Source organism: Saprolegnia parasitica (genome assembly GCF_000151545.1).
Source record: "Saprolegnia parasitica CBS 223.65 unplaced genomic scaffold supercont2.1, whole genome shotgun sequence".
Taxonomy (NCBI): Eukaryota; Oomycota; class Saprolegniomycetes; order Saprolegniales; family Saprolegniaceae; genus Saprolegnia; species Saprolegnia parasitica.
In genome coordinates this window covers 463,902-482,961 of record NW_012156395.1, presented here as the reverse complement: position 1 = coordinate 482,961, position 19,060 = coordinate 463,902, and the positions used below count along the sequence as shown (strand labels likewise).

The window sequence follows — 19,060 nt, the reverse complement described above, 5'->3', positions numbered from 1 at the left end:
TGAATACCTCTCAGAATCGATACACCGGTTGCAGCCCGACTTGCCGTGTTGCAGTCGAGGTTGCAGTCGAGTTGCACTTGGCTACATCTCTCTGCTTGGGCACGTGCTGGCGTTGGCGCGGCAGCAGAGCGTCGTGCTGAGCGGGCCCAAGCAGTTGCTGTCCTTGATTCATCTGCTACTGCATCGGCTCACGTGCGAGGCAAATGCATCGGTAGCGTAGGGTACCCTGGTGGCACCAGTTGACCGCCTACCGCCGTCGTGTCAAGCTAGCACAGTGGACGTCGTAGGTCATACAGCACGTCGAGCAGCTCAGCGAGGTAGACTAGCAGCATACATGTAGCTGGTCGGCAGTCGTCACACGTCCTTCATGCTCGAGCTCGTCGTAGCAGCAGCAGACGGTGCAGCAGCAGGCCGACGCTCCTTCCTGCGACGACCGATCGCATTTGCCTCACTTGTCGGCCATTTCCATTGTAAGTACCATGCGTCGTCGTCGGATGTGCGCTTCTGCCATGCTTGGGATCGCCGCTGCACGTTGACCGGGAGCTGGCGGGAACGTCGAGTATCCGGATGTCCGCTAAAGATCGTTTTTATCCGGACACTGAAATGGCCCAAAATGACTGGTCGATGGCCTGGGCGTCGTGGTGGTTGGTGCCATTTTGCATCCTCCACGAGTATGGCTCCGAAGACGAAGCGCGCGGCCGAAGCCATGAAGACGCCCGCGATCGCCGAGCCGACGACGACCGAAGAAGACGGCGACAGCGTCGAAGGCGACATGCCATCGCCGACCTCGGTCCTCGCTGCCTGCAAGGTGCACCGCTGCCGCTTCTTGAAGTACGAGCCGAGCACGGTGACGGCGCTCGCGTACAACGCCGATGGCTCGCGCCTCGCGGTCGCGCGCCAGAACGGCGACGTCGAGCTCTGGAACGTCAGCGGCCACGACGTGCATTTCCACGCCGTCGTCGGCGGCCGCGGGTCGGCGGTCACCTCGAGCGTGCAGTGGACGGCGACCGGCCGTCTCTTTGCGGCGTCGCTCGACGGCATGATCCGCGAGATCGACCTCGACTCGCTTCGCTTCACGCATGCGCTGCATGCGAACGGTGGCCCGATCTGGTGCATGCAGTACCACGCGTCGGACAACACGCTCGCGGTTGGCTGCGAAGACGGCCGCGTGCGCCTCTTCACGATGGAGACCGACGAGCCGCTCTACTTTCGCAAGGCGTTCGGTGCGACCGGTCGCCGCGTCGTGTCGCTGGCGTGGCACACCATCTCGGACACGCTCTTTAGCGGCAACGACGAAGGCGTCATCTACACGTGGAACGCAACGACAGGTCGCAACGAGTCGCGCATGACGCTCGAGCGGTACGCCAAGCACCCGCGCGGCGTTGTGTGGAGCCTCCTTGTGCTCGACGACCTCACCGTCATCTCGGGCGACTCGAACGGCAACGTGCAGACGTGGGACGGCATCACGGGCACGCTCATGCAAACGTTTGCGCAGCTCACGGCCGACGTGCTTGCGATGGCATTGGACCCGACACAGACACTGCTCTTCGCGTCTGGCATTGACAACCAAGTCATTTCGCTGCGCCGGTCGCCGACGACCAAGCTCTTCAACTACACGTACAGCCACCGCGCGCACACGCACGATGTGCGCGCGCTCGCCGTCTCGGGCAACGCCGACGACCCGCTGCTCGTGTCGGGCGGCGTCGACACGCACCTCATCACGTACCCGACAATCAAGTACAACACGTGTCGCCCCAACAAGATCTCGCCGCTGCCGCCGCGCCAGTTCCTCGCGCTCGCGACCGAGAAGCGCCTCTTGCTCTCGCAGCACACGACCGCGCTCGACGTCTGGAGCCTCGCGGGTGCGGCGCCCAAGCTCCTTGCGCAGCTTCAGATGACGGGGGACGCCAACCTCGTGGCCTCGGCCATCTCGCCCAACGGTGAATTCGTGGCCTGTTCGACCGCGACCGAGCTCAAGGTCTTCCGCCTCGAGGGTTCGAACGTGACTAAGGTGCCGCTCTCGACCGCGATTGCGCAGCCCGCGTACTCGCTCCTCTTCACGGCCGACTCGGCGCACTTGATCACGGGCGACGTGGTCGTCCGTGTCCTCAACATGCACTCGCTGAGCGTGCTCAAGACGTTTTCGACGCCGCATGCGCTGCAAACCAAGACGCTCGCGGTCTCGCGCGACGGCCAGTGGCTCGCGTCCGGTGACATTGGCAACCATCTCTCGGTACTTGATTTTGTATTTTTTTTGGCACGTTGTCTCATGTTGTATGTGGGGGTAGGTGTTCAACCTCGACTCGATGCAGTACTATTGCGAGCTGCCGACGCCCGCGTCGATGCACACGGCGATCGCGCTGCACCCGAGCGGCAAGACGCTGGTCGCGACGACGATCTCGAACCACTTTGCGTGCTACGACGTCGAGCGCAAGAGCCTCACGGACTGGAGCCGCGAGAACGCGCACAAGCTCCCGGAGGAGCTCTTTTTGCTGCCATCGTCGCTCCAAGGCGTGCTCTTCCACCCGACGCAGCCCAACTCGATCGTGCTCTGGAGCCAGCGCTTCTTGCTGCACATTGACATTGACCAGCCGATCCAGGCGGCCAAGGCCACGAAGCGCCGGCGTCTCAGCGTCGCGGCCAAGGACGACGACACGTCCGGTGACGACGCCGACGTGGCGCCGGCCTCGACGTTCCACTTTGTCGACAAGTATGGCCCGATCGCGTACGCCGAGTTTATCGCAACGTCGACGTTGCCCGAGCTCGTGTTGGTGGAAACGCCGTTTTTCAAGATGCTGCACGCGCTCCCGGACGCACTCAAGCGTCGCAAGTACGGCCAGTAAGTCCTCGGCTTGCCATTGTCATAGATTTAAGAACAACTCCCACCCTTTTCAACTATCGTATATTCTACCTTCCGTCTCTTTTTTTTGTTTCAAACTGGTGCTTCAGCTTCGGGCGCACCGATGGAGGAGGCGAGAAGGATATGACTGATTTAACTTGGTGCGTACTAGTACGACGTTCAAGGTGCTTGCAAAACCCAACGCAACCAGTCTAGCGAGCTACTTGTATCGGTGGTGTGGCAGGGTCGTCGAATCGACCGAGTCCAGGATCATCCTGCACCAATGCTCTGCGACGCACCAAGATGGAATGAAAGTAGCCATTGGCGTGTTGATATCTCGATAGAAATGGGTGCTTGTCGACGTGCTACACCCCGCGCCTCGTCTGGGCTTGGCAGCAGCAGTAGTAGATGGCCCAGAAGAGCCCGCCGATGATGGTAAAGTCGAGAAGGACCGCCACGAGGATGGTGCCATCCGACGCGTCGCTGCTGCTCGGCGCCTTCTCGACTACGATTGATGTGCACTCGCATTGGAGGTCGATTGACGGGCGTCCGCAGACCTGGTTGGTGCCGCAACAGCACACTTCTTGGAACCCGTGCTTGATGTACGTGCCACAATACTGGCCGGGCTGGCCGCGGTGCGCAGTGGAGCAGTTGCCGTCGCGTGCACAGAGCGCACAGGCGTCGGACGTCAAGGGCTCCTCGAGCGCCATCGCGCTCGCAGCTAGTAGTAGCATTAGCAGAGCTAGCTTCATCTTCTTGCACGCGTCTTTGTTGTGTGCCAAGGACGGAGTCCGATTGTGGTGCGGTTGATTGTTGCTGCACATTCTGCGTGCCCATCGCATAGTTTTATTTTTCATCTTATATATATATATAATTTTCATTTTAATCCTCTGCACCATCGACTTGATTTGACTATGTCTCAGGGCCGCGAGCATTTCAAATGTTTGCTTTCAATGTAAAAAAGAATTTGCTTGAAAAGCCCGCCTGGCTATGTCAACACCACAATCCAAACCTGCTACGGATGACAACGACTGTCTTGAGTCTCGTGGCGCTGCTGCTACTAAGTGTACATGCGCGCCTGGACCCAGCGACCCTCACGCCGTGCGAAGCCTGCGCCTTGGACGGCAACTGCTCCACCGCGTACCACGACCTCCCGGGCCAGTTTTGCGGCTCGTTTCAGAAGCGCGGGCTCCGTGAAATGTGCTGCTGCGGCGCGCAGCAAGCGTGCGGCAAGCCCGCTGACGACCTCCAGTGCGAGTGCACGGCAACATTGCGTGACGGCGCACCGCCCACGCCGCCGGAATCGCTCTTCGATATCGTCGTTGGGTCGTTGCTCATGATGTCCGAGTTTCTCTTCCTTGGTTGCACCATGACGCTCTTTCTACTCTACTGCTGCTTTGACTTTCCGAGCCGCGTTCAAGATTGCAAGCGGCTCTGGGCGTACGCGGTCTCTGCCGTGGGCCGCTGCGCTGCGGCGATTCGATTGCGATTCCAATATAGTCGCGCCACCACCGAGGCTCCGTCACGACGGGGCTCGACCGCCAATACACTGCTCGTGGATGACAGCGTCGTCGGGTCGCCACTGGATATCGAAATGTTAGCAAGTGACAAGTATGATCCCTAATGAAAAGACCCGCATGCGGGTACACGAACAAGGGCTCTGCAGCGTTGGGTCAACGCATTCTTGGTGCGCACGCAGCAACAACGCTCGGAGGGGTGTCGTAGCCGCTCGCGTGGGCGGCGCTGCAGCTGCCCGACTGCGCGCACGCGTTGCAGTCATTGGCCGCCGTCAGCTTGCAGCAGGAGCGACACCACCTTGGTCATGCCGTTGGTTTGTCGACTGAATTACCACTGTCGCTTTGGACGCTTGACGCAGATCACGTTGTCCATGTTGCATCCGGATACAAATTGCTGGCAAATCGAGTTTGCTGTCGGTTGTCAAGAGATGGCAGCAGGGCTGACGCGGACCAAGGCGGCGGTCAGGGCGCTCGCTGATGGCTACGTGACGGCGGTCAAAGAGCTGGACAAAGACGCCTCGCTTGTGCAGTCGCATGCTTATATTGGAACCAACGTTGAAGTCCGCAACGCTTTGGGCCATTGGGTGTTGCCATGGGCCGACGTCACCGACGACGACCTCGCGCCATTTGTGACCGCTGACGGCGCGTGCATCGTGCCCGTAAATGCTGTCAATCTCAGAGTCGACGCAAGCGTCTTCGATGACATGTCGACCCAACTCGCTGGTCCGTTCGGGTCGTGCGTCTTTAAGCTCTCGCACTTGACGCTCGATGGCATCAACACGACCCCGCGCCTCTCGCCGCTCGACACCCGCGATGCTTCGTGGACGCTGGTCGTGGCGCTTGATTTGCCACCCCCCCCGGAACGTCATTATCACGCACGGCGAGCGCTCGGAATCACTCGAGCTGCTTCCAGCTCGATCGGGCGAGAACTGCGCCGCGTGGTACGTCGACTGCAACGTTGAGCTTGCGCCTCTTTCGGCTGGACGCTCTGCGTACCTTGTCTACGCTGTGCAGCACGTCGATGCGCCGACGCAGCGAACAGCACCCGCCTACCGGGAGGACGTTGTGTCGATGCTGTCGTCGTTGGCGGCCGTGCCACGCCTGTTGGCAACCTCGTATGCGTATCGCTGCGTCTCCAGCACATGGCCCTACCTCGATGAGAACCCAGCTTTTAAACCCGCCATTATCGACAGCCTGGTAACTGCCGGCACGTTTGACGTCGCGCTCGTTTCGCTGACGGACGCACGACGCGAAGAGCCCTCGGAGGAAGCGCTGGAAGACGTGCGTGACGCCATCTACCGGCTCATCCCCGACATCGATGACGTGCTTGACGACGATCAGCAGGACGAACTCGACAACGAGCTAACATTCGACATTGCCAACTAGTGCGCCGGTCAGGCAGCGGCGTATCAGTGAACCGTTGCGATGTCCAGCCACCCACTCCAGATCCGGATGGCTACGACCCAACGACCCTCGAAGATGTCATCAAGGGCTGCGACGCCGCGGCCGTCGACGCGGGTTATGTCGACGAGGACGAGCAATACGAACACGAGGACTTTGGCGTCTATGCGCGCGACAACTCGTACGTTGACCTCCGCTTGCAGCCGGTACCCGACTTTGTCACCAACTTTGGCACGACGTTCGAGCCGATTCTGCCGCCGCCACGCACGATCATCGATGTTGAAATGCATCCGCAGACGCCGCTGCCAAACGACTTGCCCACGTCGCTGCTCGTCGGGCGCACCGTCGGCAAGTGGGTCGCCACCCATTCGCTGGACAATCTCTCGTCTCGGGTGCTTCTCTTTTGGCCCAAGAAACACCGCGTGCGACTTCTCGGTTTTGCTGCGGCGTTCCAGTTGCTTCAAGACGCTTTCCACGCCCCGCACAAGGCGCTGCCACTTGGGTACGCGACCTTGTCCGAGCTGGCGACCGCCGTCATGGAGATGCTCGGCGACACGGACGTGCCGAGTCGGCACGTCCTTGCGATGACAGCGTTTGTCTCAGAGTCTCGCTCATCGCTGCTCCGGTCGCTCTACGTGACGCACTGCATTGACGTTTTTGACGACGCGAAGCGCTGCGACGACGTTGCGTGGCTCAAAACGACGTGCGTTGAGTTTGGCTGGGAAGACGTCGGCGCCGCGATTGTCCAGCTGGTCGACCAGAGCTTGGGCGATTGGCACAAGAATCACGCGTTTGCGTACTTCGACTGGGCTGGCCTCGCCGCGACGCTCCGGCTCGTCATGGAGTTTGTCGACGCATCAGCGCCACACACGACGCAGCCGTACTTTTCCGAGCTCGTGGTCATGCTTTGGCACACTGTCGTCGCCAACGTCGTTCGTTTCCGAGAAGGTATATAAGGAAATATCGTCGATCGACCAATGAACATGTGCGATGCGTGCCATGCTCCAACTCGCGCGAGCGCCTCGTCGTCGTCACCGACTACCTCTTGCCCGGGAAGATGGAGGTGCTCCAGGCCAAGATCACACAGGCCCAAGACGAGAACCGTCTCTTCTTCGTGTTGCTTTTCCTGCGCATCTTTCCCTTCTCGCCGAATTGGCTTCTCAACATTGCCAGTCCGTACTTGTGCATTCCGATGCACCTCTTTGCTCCCGCGGCGTTTCTCGGGCTCATGCCGTACAACTTTGTCACGGTCAAGGCGGGCTCGATGCTGGCGCAGCTCACGAGCGTGCGCGATATTTTCGACACGCAGACGCTCCTCGGGTTCCTCGCGCTGGCGTCGGCAATGCTGATTCCTGCGATTGTCAAGAAGTGCGCTGCCGCCAAGAAAGACAACTGATAACCAATGGAAGAAGAAAGTATTGTTGGGCGAAAAACCAATCAAGATGAACGGAACGGTCTCAAAAGAAAAAGGCGCGTCCACCATCTCTCGAGGTGCGATCTCCAGTGCAAATCGAGGTCGAGGTGGACACTGAATCTCTTGACCTCTCCAGCGCTCGGCCTCCGTATAGAAAACGCTAGTTCTTGTTTAAGGTCCGGAGATGTAGGGGAGCGTTGGCAGTGATGCATGCTTCGATGGTCTCAGTTTGTCGCTCCTTTCTCGAATGCTGCAAAAAGAATCAGAAAGACAGGCACCGGAAAGCTGGGGTACGCCCAGCCAGTAGAAGAGTGAAAGTCTGCATTTGGTGTGTTTGCTGCAAAGTGCCTTGTTCACGGACGTGACAAGCAGGTACCAATGAGTATTTGGTACACGCTTCGATCCTCGAAGTGTGTATGCTTTTTTGCACTAGTGATCCAACAAAGTCAAATGCATATCGATGCCGCGGCCACGGTAAGAATAGCATCATTTTATTATCTCGTTCGAGTCGAACACGGACTAATTTTGCGCGCTCATTCTACTGCGCTTTCTCGGTTACTTTTAACGTTACCCGAACCAGAGGCGAGGCCGGGACGCAGGTCTCGGCTAAGGATCTTGGATCTGGGCATCGCGGGCAGCGACTTGTGCTACCGCCTCGGTCTCGAGGCGAGCGTACTCTTGAGCCGCGTCGGTCACGTCCGTGCGTCTCTTGCAGCGTCGCCAAGGTCGCTGTCGTCTCATAAGATGGTCCTGGAGCGTCTGGCGATGCGCTTCGACGTCGGCGTGCACGAGACGGAGCGGCGCGATCGTTTGCTCTTGGTCGCTGTACTGCGCCGTCATGGCCTCGAGCGCATCTTGGGTCGCAAAGAACGTGGACTCAAACGACTCTGGCACACGCGTGAGCCGCGACAGTCGAATGCAAAATTGCTCAGCCGTCAACAGGTGGTTTCAGACGTCGTACCCGCCCTGTAGTCATGCCCTGTAGTAGACCTTTGTCGCGCTGATTTTTGTTCCATGATCGTTGTCGTTGTTGTTGTACTAAGAGTTGCTGGTGCCTCGATACCCTTGCGTCGTCGGAAGCGTGCGTGCCAGGCGTTTGGATACATACGAGCCCCGAGTCCAGCGCAAACAAGCCATGCCGACGCACAGAAAGCGGATCGACTCGACGGCAAGCTGCCAAACGAGCCCAAAGGACCTAAAAGCGTCGGGTTCGCCTTGGTTACCGACGTCATTCTCAGCGCAGCAACCGAGCTCTGGCATGTCGGTGTTGTAGGCGCCACGGCTCGGGACTGTTCAAGTATTTACATACTCGGACCAATGGTTCCCGAGCCTGCTCAAAGTGGGCGGCACTAGTTGGCGGCACGGCAGTTGCCAGACCGCGTCACACTCGGTGGCCAGCGCCAGTGTCGTCAGCGCCACAAGCAGCAGCAGTGCTTGGTTGTCGGCTGAATTTTGATCGGCCGAGTTGACCCATTGCACTTGAAGTGGGACGCTCCGAGTGACCAACATTCTTTCGTGATGTGCGGCAGTGATGGGCAAAGGATCAGCTGACATGCGCACAGCTGCAAGCAGCCACAATAGCCGCCGCAATCGTACCGGTAAGCTGTACCGGTATACATACCTGGTACCCGTATCGATCTCAATGGGCCTCAACGCCTCGTGGAACGGGTGGTCCTACCGATCGGCTTTAAAATTGACCACTTTTTTGGCGGCCACACGCCTTTGCGCCCTGTCTTTACCGACTGGAAAGTACTACGTTTGTTGAAGAGCAAGTAAGCGTTGCAACAAGGTGGTGCTGCAGCCTGCTCCACTGCATGCCCTACCATAGGATAGGAGTGACCGCAGACAAAGTGTAAATGGCCTTGCTGTCTTCGCTCGACAGACCCACGACGACACGCGATTCCATTCATACAGATCAACTAACGACTAACGACTAACGACTACGTATGCGCGACACCGCTAGGAGCGCGGCGCCGCGAGCTGCTCAAGCGCCGTCTCGCACTCGACCAGTTGGTACCACAGATCCGCTTGCTTGAACGGCCGAGCGTACGCCTTGAGGGAGGAGAGCAGCGCAGAAAGCGTCGGGAGGCGCGTCCGGACCGAGTCGGGCGCGTCGTAGAGCGCGCGCTGCCACGTGTCCAGAGCCAAGAGCATGTCAAACATCTCGTCGCCCTCGAGGCCAAAGGTAGCCGCGGCCTCGACAAGCTCAAGGAGGGTGTCCAGAAGCCACTGCGCTTCCGCGAGGTCGTCGTGCGTCAGGCCATCCTCGACGTCATCCTCTTCGTCCTCGTCGTCGGACTCGTCTTCGGTTTCGTCGGCCGACGCGGCGCGCTGCTTGTCGAGGATGGTCTTGGTCTTATCGAATTCAGGAAGACGCATGCTCACATCGTCGTGGGTCTCGTCGTCCTCGGTGGTGGGTGCGAGCGTGCGGCTCGGCTTGGTCACGTCCGGGCCGGTTTTGTCCATGACCTTGGCCGAGCCCGTGATGCGGGCAAAGAGTGAAAGCAGCATTTTCTGCTCGTACACTTCTACTGTTAAGGGATCTGACGGGCACGGGTGAAATTCGGTTGTGCATCGTCACGACGAGTTGCAGCCAAGATCGCCAGGTTGCACTTTGCCCCGTTTGATTGGCAGGTTCAGTTGGGTGCTTCGGACGATTAAACTGAGACTGCCTTGCCGTTTGTATACCGAAACACAAAAAACATTCAATTGAGTAGCAAGGACAACGACCCTTCGCGCAACCAACTACTGTACCAGGGACACGTGCGCTAACGGACCGTGCCTAGAGCGACCACGTGTGACGACGCGCAGCGCGGCTCTGGCCCCGGCCTTGCAACGCGCCGTGCAGAGGCATTGGGAATCGCAGCCCTACCCCTGATTGCGGCGAAGATGCCAAACCCCACCACCACCACGATGGCGATGACCTGGTTCGATCGCATTGCTGACGAGTAACCAGATGCGATGTCCCACATGTGCTGAACGTCGTGAGACCCAAGTGCTTTCCACGAGAATTCTTAATTCAGAGGCAAAAATTCATCCTCGATAAACATGTACTTGACGGTCCGCTCAAAGACAACGGGCAGGAGCGACTGCTTGAGCTGGACGTTCTCAATGTGGTCGAGGAGGTTGTCGTTGGTGATGATGCTCAGATTGTGCCGCTCCGCGTACCTAGTCGCATCGCCCATGAGCCATCGATCGATTGAGCAATCGAAAAGGATGTCTACTTGAGCAGAAACAAGTCGTCGTCGACGCCGGCAGGGGTCAGAAAAAGCACTTGCTTCGCCATGAGATCAAAGAGCACATCAACGTCGTCGGCGAGGTTGCCATCGTGGCGGCTACGCGTCACGCTGTGCATATCAATCAACAAGATGCTCAAGAGGATACCTCTCCACAAACCGCTGCGGCAAGAACGCAATCGCCCGCGTGCTCGCCTTGTTGTAGTAGCTCAGCGCAAGCGCGAGGCCGCGCGCCGAGAACCGCTTCTGCTTGCGCTTCAAACGGCCCAGATTGCGGCCATGAAAGTAGCCAATGTTGGCACCGTCGAGGAGGCAGTCGAGGGACCGCAGCCGCTTTGTGGCAACCGCCATCTTGTCTTCGAGCGCGGGCTGCGCATGTGGCACATTCTCAAAGGCCAGTGGCGGCAGCGGCGGTGGTGGGGTCGTCGGCAGAGGCGGTGCACACGCCGGTGGTGGCAGCGGCGGCGGTGGCACCGAGGGCAGTGGCGGAGGCACGGATGGAGCCGGCGGGCGTGGAGCCGGCGGGCGTGGAGCCGGTGGCGTGGCTACCGGCGCGCTGGCACCTTGCCTGGCAAGCGTCACGGCCGCCACCCGCGCTGTGATCGCCGCCGACTCGTGTTCATAGATACGCTCTGTCACGGCCTTGTGCTCGGCGACAAGTTCCTCATGCGACGGGCCATGCGGCGCCGGTTCGCGGGGTTCGCTCAGGAGACGCGCGTAGATGGATGGCGCCTTCTCCTTGCCTTCGAGCTCCGGTTTCGGCTTCTTTTTGCGGGACTTTTTCCGCTGCGAGACGACTTGCGTCGGTGGCGCATCGTCGTTGCTACGCTCGTTGTTATGGCTCAGGTCATCATGGACGGCAGGGCTATGCGACGCGCAATCCGAGTGTTTCTTTGGCCGCAGCTGCTGCAATGACTCGGCCAGTGCGACTTGCTTGAGCTTGGTTTGCTTCCACGCAGCGACACCGAGCAATTTAGAGCCAAGCTTGAGCACGAGTGTGAGGTTGTCGTGGGCACCTTGGAGCTGCCCGAGCGCCTCTTGGACGCGTGCGTGGACGAGGAAGCAGTCGATCTGGAGGCGCTGGACGTCCTTGCGCACGCAAGGCGGCGAGTCTGGTGGCAGCGTCTGCATGTGCTTGAGCAACATCGTGGCGCTACAGCAGTCATCTTTATGAGACATGCGGCTGCAAGGCAGCAATGTACCGTTCAATGTCGTCGCTCGCGAGTGCGACGCGGCCCTCTTCGCAGTAACACCACGCCCGCCCCGAGAAGCACTAGGATCGTATCGTAGGAAGAGCAGAAGCATGCGCAGGTATCTACCTTGACGAGTCGAAGCACGTCGTCAAAGATACCGTACAGTGCGACCTTGTCGTCGTCGTCGCTCGCTTCAATGCGGCGACAGCACTCGATGAACTCGGACTGGATCGCCATGCTGTAGCAGTTGATCGCACCGATGAGCGCGTCGGCCGACGACACGGCGCCGTGCGGGTGTGCAACAAGGTTGGCGTACATGGCCTGTTCAAAGCCGGGCGACATGAGTGTGCCATCGAGCACATAGTTTGAGCCATCGGCTTCGGGATGCACCGCTTGGCGCAGGATCGTGGCCACAAACTTCCAGTTGATCGCATTCGGCGAGAGCGCTTGAAACTCAATGAGGATCGGTGTCACGTAGTGGCCCATGCGCGTGACCATGTCTGGAACATGCAGAAGGAGGTTGTGGACCATGCTCAAGTACGACTCGTAGCACGAGTCGGGTTCCTTGAGCTGCTTGTACACGAGCTTGTGCATGCAGATTTGGAAGAGCTTTGCCGCGTACGCCGCCTCGTCGCACGGCAGAATCGTATTGTTAATCGTGTCCAATCTGGCGTGCTGCACGACCGTGTGGATCTGCTGGCCCGCGACGACGTACAAGTGCGACGCTTGGATGCGTGCAAACGACGCTTTCTGGATCGCCGACAAGACGCACGTGTCGCTGCACGCCGGTGCTTCGAGGCGCTGGAGCAAGAGCAGAAGGTAGTCGACGAGCGGCGATCGGCGCTTCCAGTCGAGCGGCTCGCGGACGTGCCAGATGTGCAACTTGTACAGCACGAGCTGCAAGAGGCGATCGAAGACATAGATGGGCTGGCCCACGGACCCAAAGAGCGATGGATAGTGCGCGCAGATCGCGTGCAGACCTGGTGTGTTGGGCTGCACCAAGTGCGTCTGCAGCAACTGGACGATCTGCAAGAGACGGCCGCGCTGCTCGACTGAGATCGGACGGCCAACGACGCGCGGAAAGATCGACAAACCGAGGCGCACGGTCGGCAAGATGGCGACAAGCGGCAGCGGGATGCCGAGCTGCAAGAGCGTAAGGAGGTCGGCGCTCTGCTTGTCAAAGGTCGCGGCCCGCGATCGCGCAAGGCGTAGGGCCACGAGCCGCCCATGCAGCACGCGCTGCAATAAGCGCGCGCAGGCTTCTTCATGACGGACGCGCTCGCGCTCTTCGCGGGCCAAGCGCGCGCTCGCGACAAGGGACGCCCGCGACGACGCGGCCACGGGCGGTGGTCGCTGCCACATGTCAAGTACCGTGGGCGAGACGAAAGGATTGGTGGATATGCTTTGAAATATTGCCTTTTGGTTGATTTTGATTGGTGGAAATGGCTTCGTGGGCGTGTGATTCGTCAAAAGTCGTTCGGCCCCAAAGATCCCAGCATGAGCCTTGTCTGCGGCGTCTGCAACGAGAAGCCGTCCAAGTACAAATGCCCCGTCTGCCGCCTGCGCTACTGCTCGGCGCCATGCTACAAGCTGCATAAGGACGCTGCTTGTGGCCAGCCGGCCGCGCCCGCCAAGCAAGCGCCAGCGACAAGCAGCCCCGAGGCCACGCCCGTGCCTGCGCCATCGGCCAGCGAGCCCATGCCTATGCCATCGGTCAGCGAGATGACCGCGCCCATCCCGACAGACATCCTCGAGCCCACCAGAAACGCTGATAGTGTCATCGCTGCCGTGCCAGCGATCGTTGAAGATGTAGAGGCAGCCGTCGAGACCGTTCTTGCTGCCGAGCCCAGCGACGTCGACGCGATGGCCATGGACGCGGCCGAACGTCTCGCCGCACACACGAACGTCACAGATGCGGTGGACGAAGCGCTGGTCGTGCCTGCATTGATTGCAGACGACGACGACGAAGCGAACATCCATCTCTTGACCAAGGCGCAGCTGCAAGCGATCGCATCGTCAACTCTTGTGCACAAGGCCCTCGAGAACCCGCATTTCCGCAGCCGCATCCAAGAGGTAGCTTCACCCTTGCTGGAGGATCTGACCTTTTGTCGGCGTAGATTGACAGCCACGCGGACCGCCTGCTCGAGCTCCAGAAGGCGCTGACCGACCCGAGCTTTGCTCAGTTTGTCTATGGCATGATGGACGAAGTGCGCGAAGCCGGGCCGTGACACCGTACTAAGTCATACCTACAGGAATAGAAACCAGATAACACTCTATAGAGACTCGTCTTTCAACTTCGCCACCTCTGCAACGTTGGCGCTGGTCGGAACTCACAAGGCGAGACACGGACGCCAAGGCGCATGCCCTTGCTCACGCACAGCCGAGTTCCGATCTCAGCGGGCACGTCGCTTCTTCCAGGTGCTGTTCTGGGCTGTAGACAAGACAGGAGGCGGCGTGGGCGGCGTCAGACAATATTATGTACGTTGACAGCATGGACATTATGACAGATTAACAGAAGAGGGTCAACGGAATCGAGTTACTTGGAATCTTAGGCCTCAGAAACATGCTTTTACACATCGCGGATGCTTCATGCAGTAATTGGACAAATGGTTGGATCGTCATCGGCCGACAACTAATGGCTACTACGACTAACTAACTTTAAACGCGCGACTGGAACTATGGGACGAGAGACTGGGCTACTTGAAAGCAAATTGGATTCTGACCAGTGGAGAAAGGCCACAGCGCCAGTCAGTGGTTGGCAACGCCGGATACGCGTTTTCAAGGTACCCACCTATTTATAAAAGGTAGGTCCCCCTATCTAGTGCGGTGCAAAACAGCACAGTATCCGGTAGCCCTCCAGTAGGGGGCCGGTGTCAACAAAATCAACCAATCCAACGCCGCCTTTCCCGCGTCGCTTCAAGATACCGGGACCACATGCATGGAGCCGCCGGACGACGACGGAAAGCGGTCGCTCTTTGGTGGCATGCGCGTGCGCTGCGTGACGCCGACAAAGGCGCCTCGGTCGCCCGCCCGGAACTTCCGCGACATGTGGACCGGCGCACGCAGCGGCGAGACCAAGCCGCCCAAGGCCAAGCGGCAGTGGTTCTTTGACTCGGACGCGGCCAAGGAGCCGCTCGAAGCATCGACCGTGACGGAAACCGGCGACGACGACGGCGACGGCGAGACGCTGGGCCATAGCGCGCAAGCCTTCCAACTCGTCGAGTCGTGGTGCAAGGCCAACGAAGTCTCGTTTCCGATCGCCGAGAAGAGCAGCCGCCGCGAGATGCAGCATGCGCTCGATATGATGCTCGCGTACATCGACGAGCAAGACAACCAGCTCTCGAGCGAGATCCTTGAGCTCGATGCCAAAGTCCAAACGGTCCGACGACCGAGCTCTCGCCAACGTCTCCCGTCCCCTTTTCAGGTCGCCTCCGCTTTCTCTTGCGTCGTATTGCACAGATTGATGCTATGTCGATGGTAGATTCGACTGCCCGAGCACGACACGAGCTTGCTCCCCCACGGGGGGTGCCCCCTCTTGGACACGCTTGTGGTGGTGGGCCCCGATATTACCGACGTTGTCATCTCTCCGTCGCTGCTCGAGACCGTGTTTGAGCCGCTCGTGTGCGCGACATATCCACGCCCCGCGCTGTATGAGAGCCTCCAGCACTTTTGCTTTCCCAACGGCATTCGACTGCTCGCGGACGCCGACGACGAGAGGTAGACACCGTCAAGGCCATCAGCATCATCGTCATTGAACCTACTCTGGCTAGTCTGGCGCCGTCGTTCTTTCTCTTCGTCTTGTCTGGCGGCGGCGACATGGGCCAAGACATGCACTACGCGAGCTGCCTCGTGCGCTGGCTCCCGCTGCCAAAAGACGTGGCGATGCAGCCCCACGCGTCCAGCGTCCATGTGCCGATCGCGTACTGCATCGTGTCCAAGCTACCGTGTTGGAGCTTCTACAAGCCTCTCTTGCAGCACCTGCACGGTACACATTCCTACGAGGCCGCCACGTATCAAGATATGGAGTAGACTTGCACGGCGCCGAGCTGATCGCCACGCCCCAATTGTGGCACGACCTCAGCACCCTCGTCCCCCCCAAGGTCCGATGAAATCTCGTGAGTATGGTAGAAAGACGGAACATAATGTCACGTGTAGCTCGAGCACCTCTTGTCCAAGAAGCTTGGCCAGTTGACCGAGCTCTTGGTGCCGCCGCCAGGTCAGGTTCTGGACGTTCCGCTCTTCGAGTCGAATCGCCGCTTGCACCTCAAGCGCCCCGCGCACCGCCGGAGCGTCGTGCCCTTTGGCCACCGCGAGGAATGCACAGGGCTGCTCTTGCAGTGGGCACTGCCGATCGTTTTGGACTGCATCTCGATGCCTACGTTTCTGATTGCGTGGACGAGCCTTTTGCTCGAAGCCAAAGTCGTCGTTGTCTGCGACGACCTCGAGGTGTTGACGTCGACCGTGCTTGGCCTTGTCTCGCTCCTCGCACCCCTCACGTGGGCAGGCCCCGTCATTGCCGTGCTGCCGGCGACGCTGCTCGAGTACCTTGAGGTTGTCAAGTGTCTATATACGATGCATCGGGCTGGATAAGATGATTTTGGGATGTAGGCGCCCGTGCCATTTCTCATCGGCGTCCAAGAACTACCGAGCCGATTCCACAATATTCCTGGCCTCGTGCGGGTGTACCCGCTTGACGACTGCGTTCTCTGGGACGAACGCGAGACGATGCCCACGCACGACCTGCTCGCGGACGAGCTCAGTCCACTTTTTGGCGCCAACGAGCCATGGACCGCCAGTGCTGTCGATACCTTTGCACACCAGATCCACGACGTTATCCAGTCGCTCCTCGAACCAACGTCGCGAGACCACGCCCTCTCGACCCAGATCCAGTCGACACAAATGTACCAGATTTTTCTCGAAAAACGCCGGGCCCATCGCCACTTGCCAGTGATTCCCGAGCAAGTGTCCGACCCGAGCAGCAACACCAACAACAGCAACAACAACAACAGTGATAACAACAACAACAACAATCAAGACGAAGCGCATTGGAGCGCGTCGCTCGGGCAAGTTCAGCCGGCATCCTGCACTTGGCCCTGCACGGTGCGTATGTCCCACAGGGGATCGAACCCGGGACCACCGTATCGGCTCTGGACCGACTGCGCGGGCTCTGCGCGCGGGACGAGCCCAAGCACGTGACCGTCGTCATCAAGAACGTTGTGGCGCTGGCATCGCCCAAGCAAAAGCAGCCTCCGTGTCGCAAGTCAGCAGCAATAACAGCAGCAGCAGCAACAACAACAACAGTAGCCAGAAGACAATGACGACGCAGGTGCCCAAGTCGCCGCATCGCCCCGCATCGCCTGCCAAAGAGCCCTTTAAACAACTCAATTGTGCGTTCAAGCCAGGTAGGATGTCGCTGTCGCTGTCGATGCACAACGCCCGTGCGTCTAGATGAGACGAATGCGCATACGAAGCGCCGACCGTCGAAAACGAGTCCGCTCGTAGCGTCGGATGTGGTTCTCGAACCCGAGTCCGTTCGCGCTCCAGAAGACGCGCCGTTGCAACGTGTACCAAGCGTCCGCGAGGCCAGTGTCGAGGCCCTCGAACCACCACATCTCTCGCGAGACGAGTCCATCCAGCACATTCAGCGATGGTGGCGGCAACGCAAGCCTGCGGTGGCCGCTCCTGTCGAGCCCAGCGTGCCCAGTCGCACGCCTGCACCGATCAAGCCAACGCCCCCTCGCCGCTTCTCCGCGCCACTCGTCTCCACCGGGCAGGCTTCCTTGTCCCGCGCCCCGTCCAGCACACAAAGTAGCATCTCAATCCTTCTCGACGGTGTCGCCGTGCTCAAGGTAACCCTACCCCCACGAAACGCGACTGACCGTCTCATCTCTAGTTGAGTCGGCGCCGCCACCACTGGAACAAGCGCTGGCTCTTCTGCGACAGCAGCGGCGAGCACTTGCTCTGGGAGAAGACCGAGTCCCGAAGCAAGACGACAACCAAAGCACCGATGCGCGTCGACGCCATTCTCGACATTGCAGTTGGCGCCGATCTCAAGCCCTCGACGTACCTTCGAACCGTCAACACGCTCTTCGCAACGACAGGTATGGACACAGAGACGCTCGTGTCGCCGACAGGCGACCGGCTCCCACCCGACAACCTCTGCCTCACGCTGCACACGGCGCTCGACGACAGCGCGCTCGTGTTCAAATTCGAGTCGAAAGAGGTCTTCGACCAGGTTCTGCTCGGCCTCAACGCCCTCTACAAGCAGCGACGCAGTGCGCCGCCACGCGACCGAGACATCACAACGAGCAGCGAGCAGTTCTCGACGGCGTCGTTGGTGCCGATCGACGACGAGCGAGCGACGCTCGAGCACTTTCTCCTCGACCTCAAACGCGGGTTCCGCATCAAAAAGGTAGTTGAGAAGGGATCAGAGTGTCGACTATGTCATGTTTCTGGTGTAGCACGGACGGCAGGGAGCGCCGCACGCACGCATGCTGCGCTGCGACGCCGAGGTCAAGATCGTCTCGTGCACCGAGATGGAGCTTTCGTCGTCGCCGAGCAAAGTCCGTCACTGGCGTGGCCGCAAAGACAAGTCCAAAAAAACCATTCTGCCCATCGACACCATCTCGGACGTCCATTTGAAAGACGGCCTTAGCCCGCTGCGGAGCCTCCTGTACGGCCGCGCCGAGTGCATTGCGATCGTGAGCTCGGTCAAGACGCTCGTCGTTAGCACGGAATGCAGCGCCGACCAGGCACGGCTGCTTGACGGCTTCCAGCTCCTCATCAAGTACTACGGCACGCATACAGTGAGCAGCAACAGCGGCGCCAAAGCCAGTGTCTAAGATACGAAATACCAAGAGGTTAAACCCACTCAAGCAAAAAAACTCGATCCATTACCACCACAAATCCATCTCATTCTACCTGACGCAACGTGCATCCTGGCCTCGAGCGATGTCGCCTTCATTGCCTCGAGATTGCCCAAGACGCTTTGCTACAACAACAACACCACTTTGCGTCTGGCCATACGGGGCTCTTTACAAATGTACTTTTTCATTGCGTGGTTGTCACTCTACTAGTGTACTGGTACATAGTCCAGGAGGTGGCAGCCGCGTGGTGGACTTGTGTGGTGTCGAGCACGCGACGAGGGAACGCCCGAGCTCCCGCACCAAGGAGGAAAGGCCAGCCACACAATTCAGGTCTCGACATGCCTCGCCGCCCGTGCTGCGACTAGTTTGGCGGCTGCCAACGTTGTCGGCTGGACGCTCAATCTTTCGTGGAGCACCTCGTGTCGACCGATGGACGGTTGACCGTGGAGCGGCTGACCAGGTGGTCGAGCGTGGTTTGCGACGCGACGCTCCAGATGCAATTTGTGGACATGGTCTTCTGCCAGCGCTGGTTGAGAGCTCAGTGACGATAGCCCAGCGCTAACAAGAGAAATACCGAAGCACGATGTTGTAGCA

General features: G+C 59.5%; 9 protein-coding genes across 9 annotated transcripts; 5 read left to right on the top strand and 4 right to left on the bottom strand.

The window, feature by feature from the left end:
• Window positions 1-665: 665 nt before the first annotated feature.
• Window positions 666-2,916, top strand: SPRG_00194 (hypothetical protein). Its single transcript, XM_012338301.1, has 2 exons — window positions 666-2,233; window positions 2,289-2,916. The coding sequence occupies exons 1-2, from the start codon at window positions 674-676 to the stop codon at window positions 2,841-2,843; spliced, it is 2,115 nt and encodes a 704-aa protein (XP_012193691.1). The 5' UTR covers window positions 666-673; the 3' UTR covers window positions 2,844-2,916.
• A 288-nt stretch (window positions 2,917-3,204) lies between these two features.
• On the bottom strand, window positions 3,205-3,655 carry SPRG_00193 (hypothetical protein; the record flags this gene model as incomplete). The annotated part of the gene is made up of 1 exon (XM_012338300.1): window positions 3,205-3,655. Exon 1 carries the CDS (start codon window positions 3,589-3,591, stop codon window positions 3,205-3,207), a length of 387 nt encoding a protein of 128 aa, XP_012193690.1. The 5' UTR covers window positions 3,592-3,655.
• Window positions 3,656-3,779: 124 nt separating this feature from the next.
• Window positions 3,780-4,564, top strand: SPRG_00192 (hypothetical protein; the record flags this gene model as incomplete). The annotated part of the gene is made up of 2 exons (XM_012338299.1): window positions 3,780-4,414; window positions 4,471-4,564. 2 exons carry the CDS (start codon window positions 3,780-3,782, stop codon window positions 4,562-4,564), a joined length of 729 nt encoding a protein of 242 aa, XP_012193689.1.
• Window positions 4,565-4,784: 220 nt separating this feature from the next.
• On the top strand, window positions 4,785-7,153 carry SPRG_00191 (hypothetical protein; the record flags this gene model as incomplete). Its single annotated transcript, XM_012338298.1, has 4 exons — window positions 4,785-5,186; window positions 5,242-5,679; window positions 5,790-6,689; window positions 6,776-7,153. The coding sequence occupies 4 exons, from the start codon at window positions 4,785-4,787 to the stop codon at window positions 7,151-7,153; spliced, it is 2,118 nt and encodes a 705-aa protein (XP_012193688.1).
• Window positions 7,154-7,740: 587 nt separating this feature from the next.
• On the bottom strand, window positions 7,741-8,147 carry SPRG_00190 (hypothetical protein; the record flags this gene model as incomplete). The annotated part of the gene is made up of 2 exons (XM_012338297.1): window positions 7,741-8,098; window positions 8,133-8,147. The coding sequence occupies 2 exons, from the start codon at window positions 8,145-8,147 to the stop codon at window positions 7,778-7,780; spliced, it is 336 nt and encodes a 111-aa protein (XP_012193687.1). The 3' UTR covers window positions 7,741-7,777.
• An 882-nt stretch (window positions 8,148-9,029) lies between these two features.
• SPRG_00189 (hypothetical protein) lies at window positions 9,030-9,739 on the bottom strand. The gene has a single exon (XM_012338296.1). It carries the CDS (start codon window positions 9,680-9,682, stop codon window positions 9,131-9,133), a length of 552 nt encoding a protein of 183 aa, XP_012193686.1. The 5' UTR covers window positions 9,683-9,739; the 3' UTR covers window positions 9,030-9,130.
• Window positions 9,740-10,185: 446 nt separating this feature from the next.
• On the bottom strand, window positions 10,186-12,982 carry SPRG_00188 (hypothetical protein; the record flags this gene model as incomplete). Its single annotated transcript, XM_012338295.1, has 5 exons — window positions 11,727-12,982; window positions 11,610-11,680; window positions 10,556-11,560; window positions 10,396-10,506; window positions 10,186-10,339 (listed from the first exon to the last, which is right to left on the bottom strand). The coding sequence occupies exons 1-5, from the start codon at window positions 12,960-12,962 to the stop codon at window positions 10,186-10,188; spliced, it is 2,577 nt and encodes an 858-aa protein (XP_012193685.1). The 5' UTR covers window positions 12,963-12,982.
• Window positions 12,983-13,074: 92 nt separating this feature from the next.
• On the top strand, window positions 13,075-13,900 carry SPRG_00187 (hypothetical protein). The gene is made up of 2 exons (XM_012338294.1): window positions 13,075-13,673; window positions 13,718-13,900. The coding sequence occupies exons 1-2, from the start codon at window positions 13,098-13,100 to the stop codon at window positions 13,826-13,828; spliced, it is 687 nt and encodes a 228-aa protein (XP_012193684.1). The 5' UTR covers window positions 13,075-13,097; the 3' UTR covers window positions 13,829-13,900.
• Window positions 13,901-14,538: 638 nt separating this feature from the next.
• SPRG_00186 (hypothetical protein) lies at window positions 14,539-18,442 on the top strand (the record flags this gene model as incomplete). The annotated part of the gene is made up of 11 exons (XM_012338293.1): window positions 14,539-15,024; window positions 15,082-15,317; window positions 15,371-15,585; window positions 15,630-15,700; window positions 15,756-16,151; window positions 16,209-16,667; window positions 16,718-16,860; window positions 16,905-17,002; window positions 17,049-17,449; window positions 17,494-18,012; window positions 18,062-18,442. 11 exons carry the CDS (start codon window positions 14,539-14,541, stop codon window positions 18,440-18,442), a joined length of 3,405 nt encoding a protein of 1,134 aa, XP_012193683.1.
• Window positions 18,443-19,060: the final 618 nt, after the last annotated feature.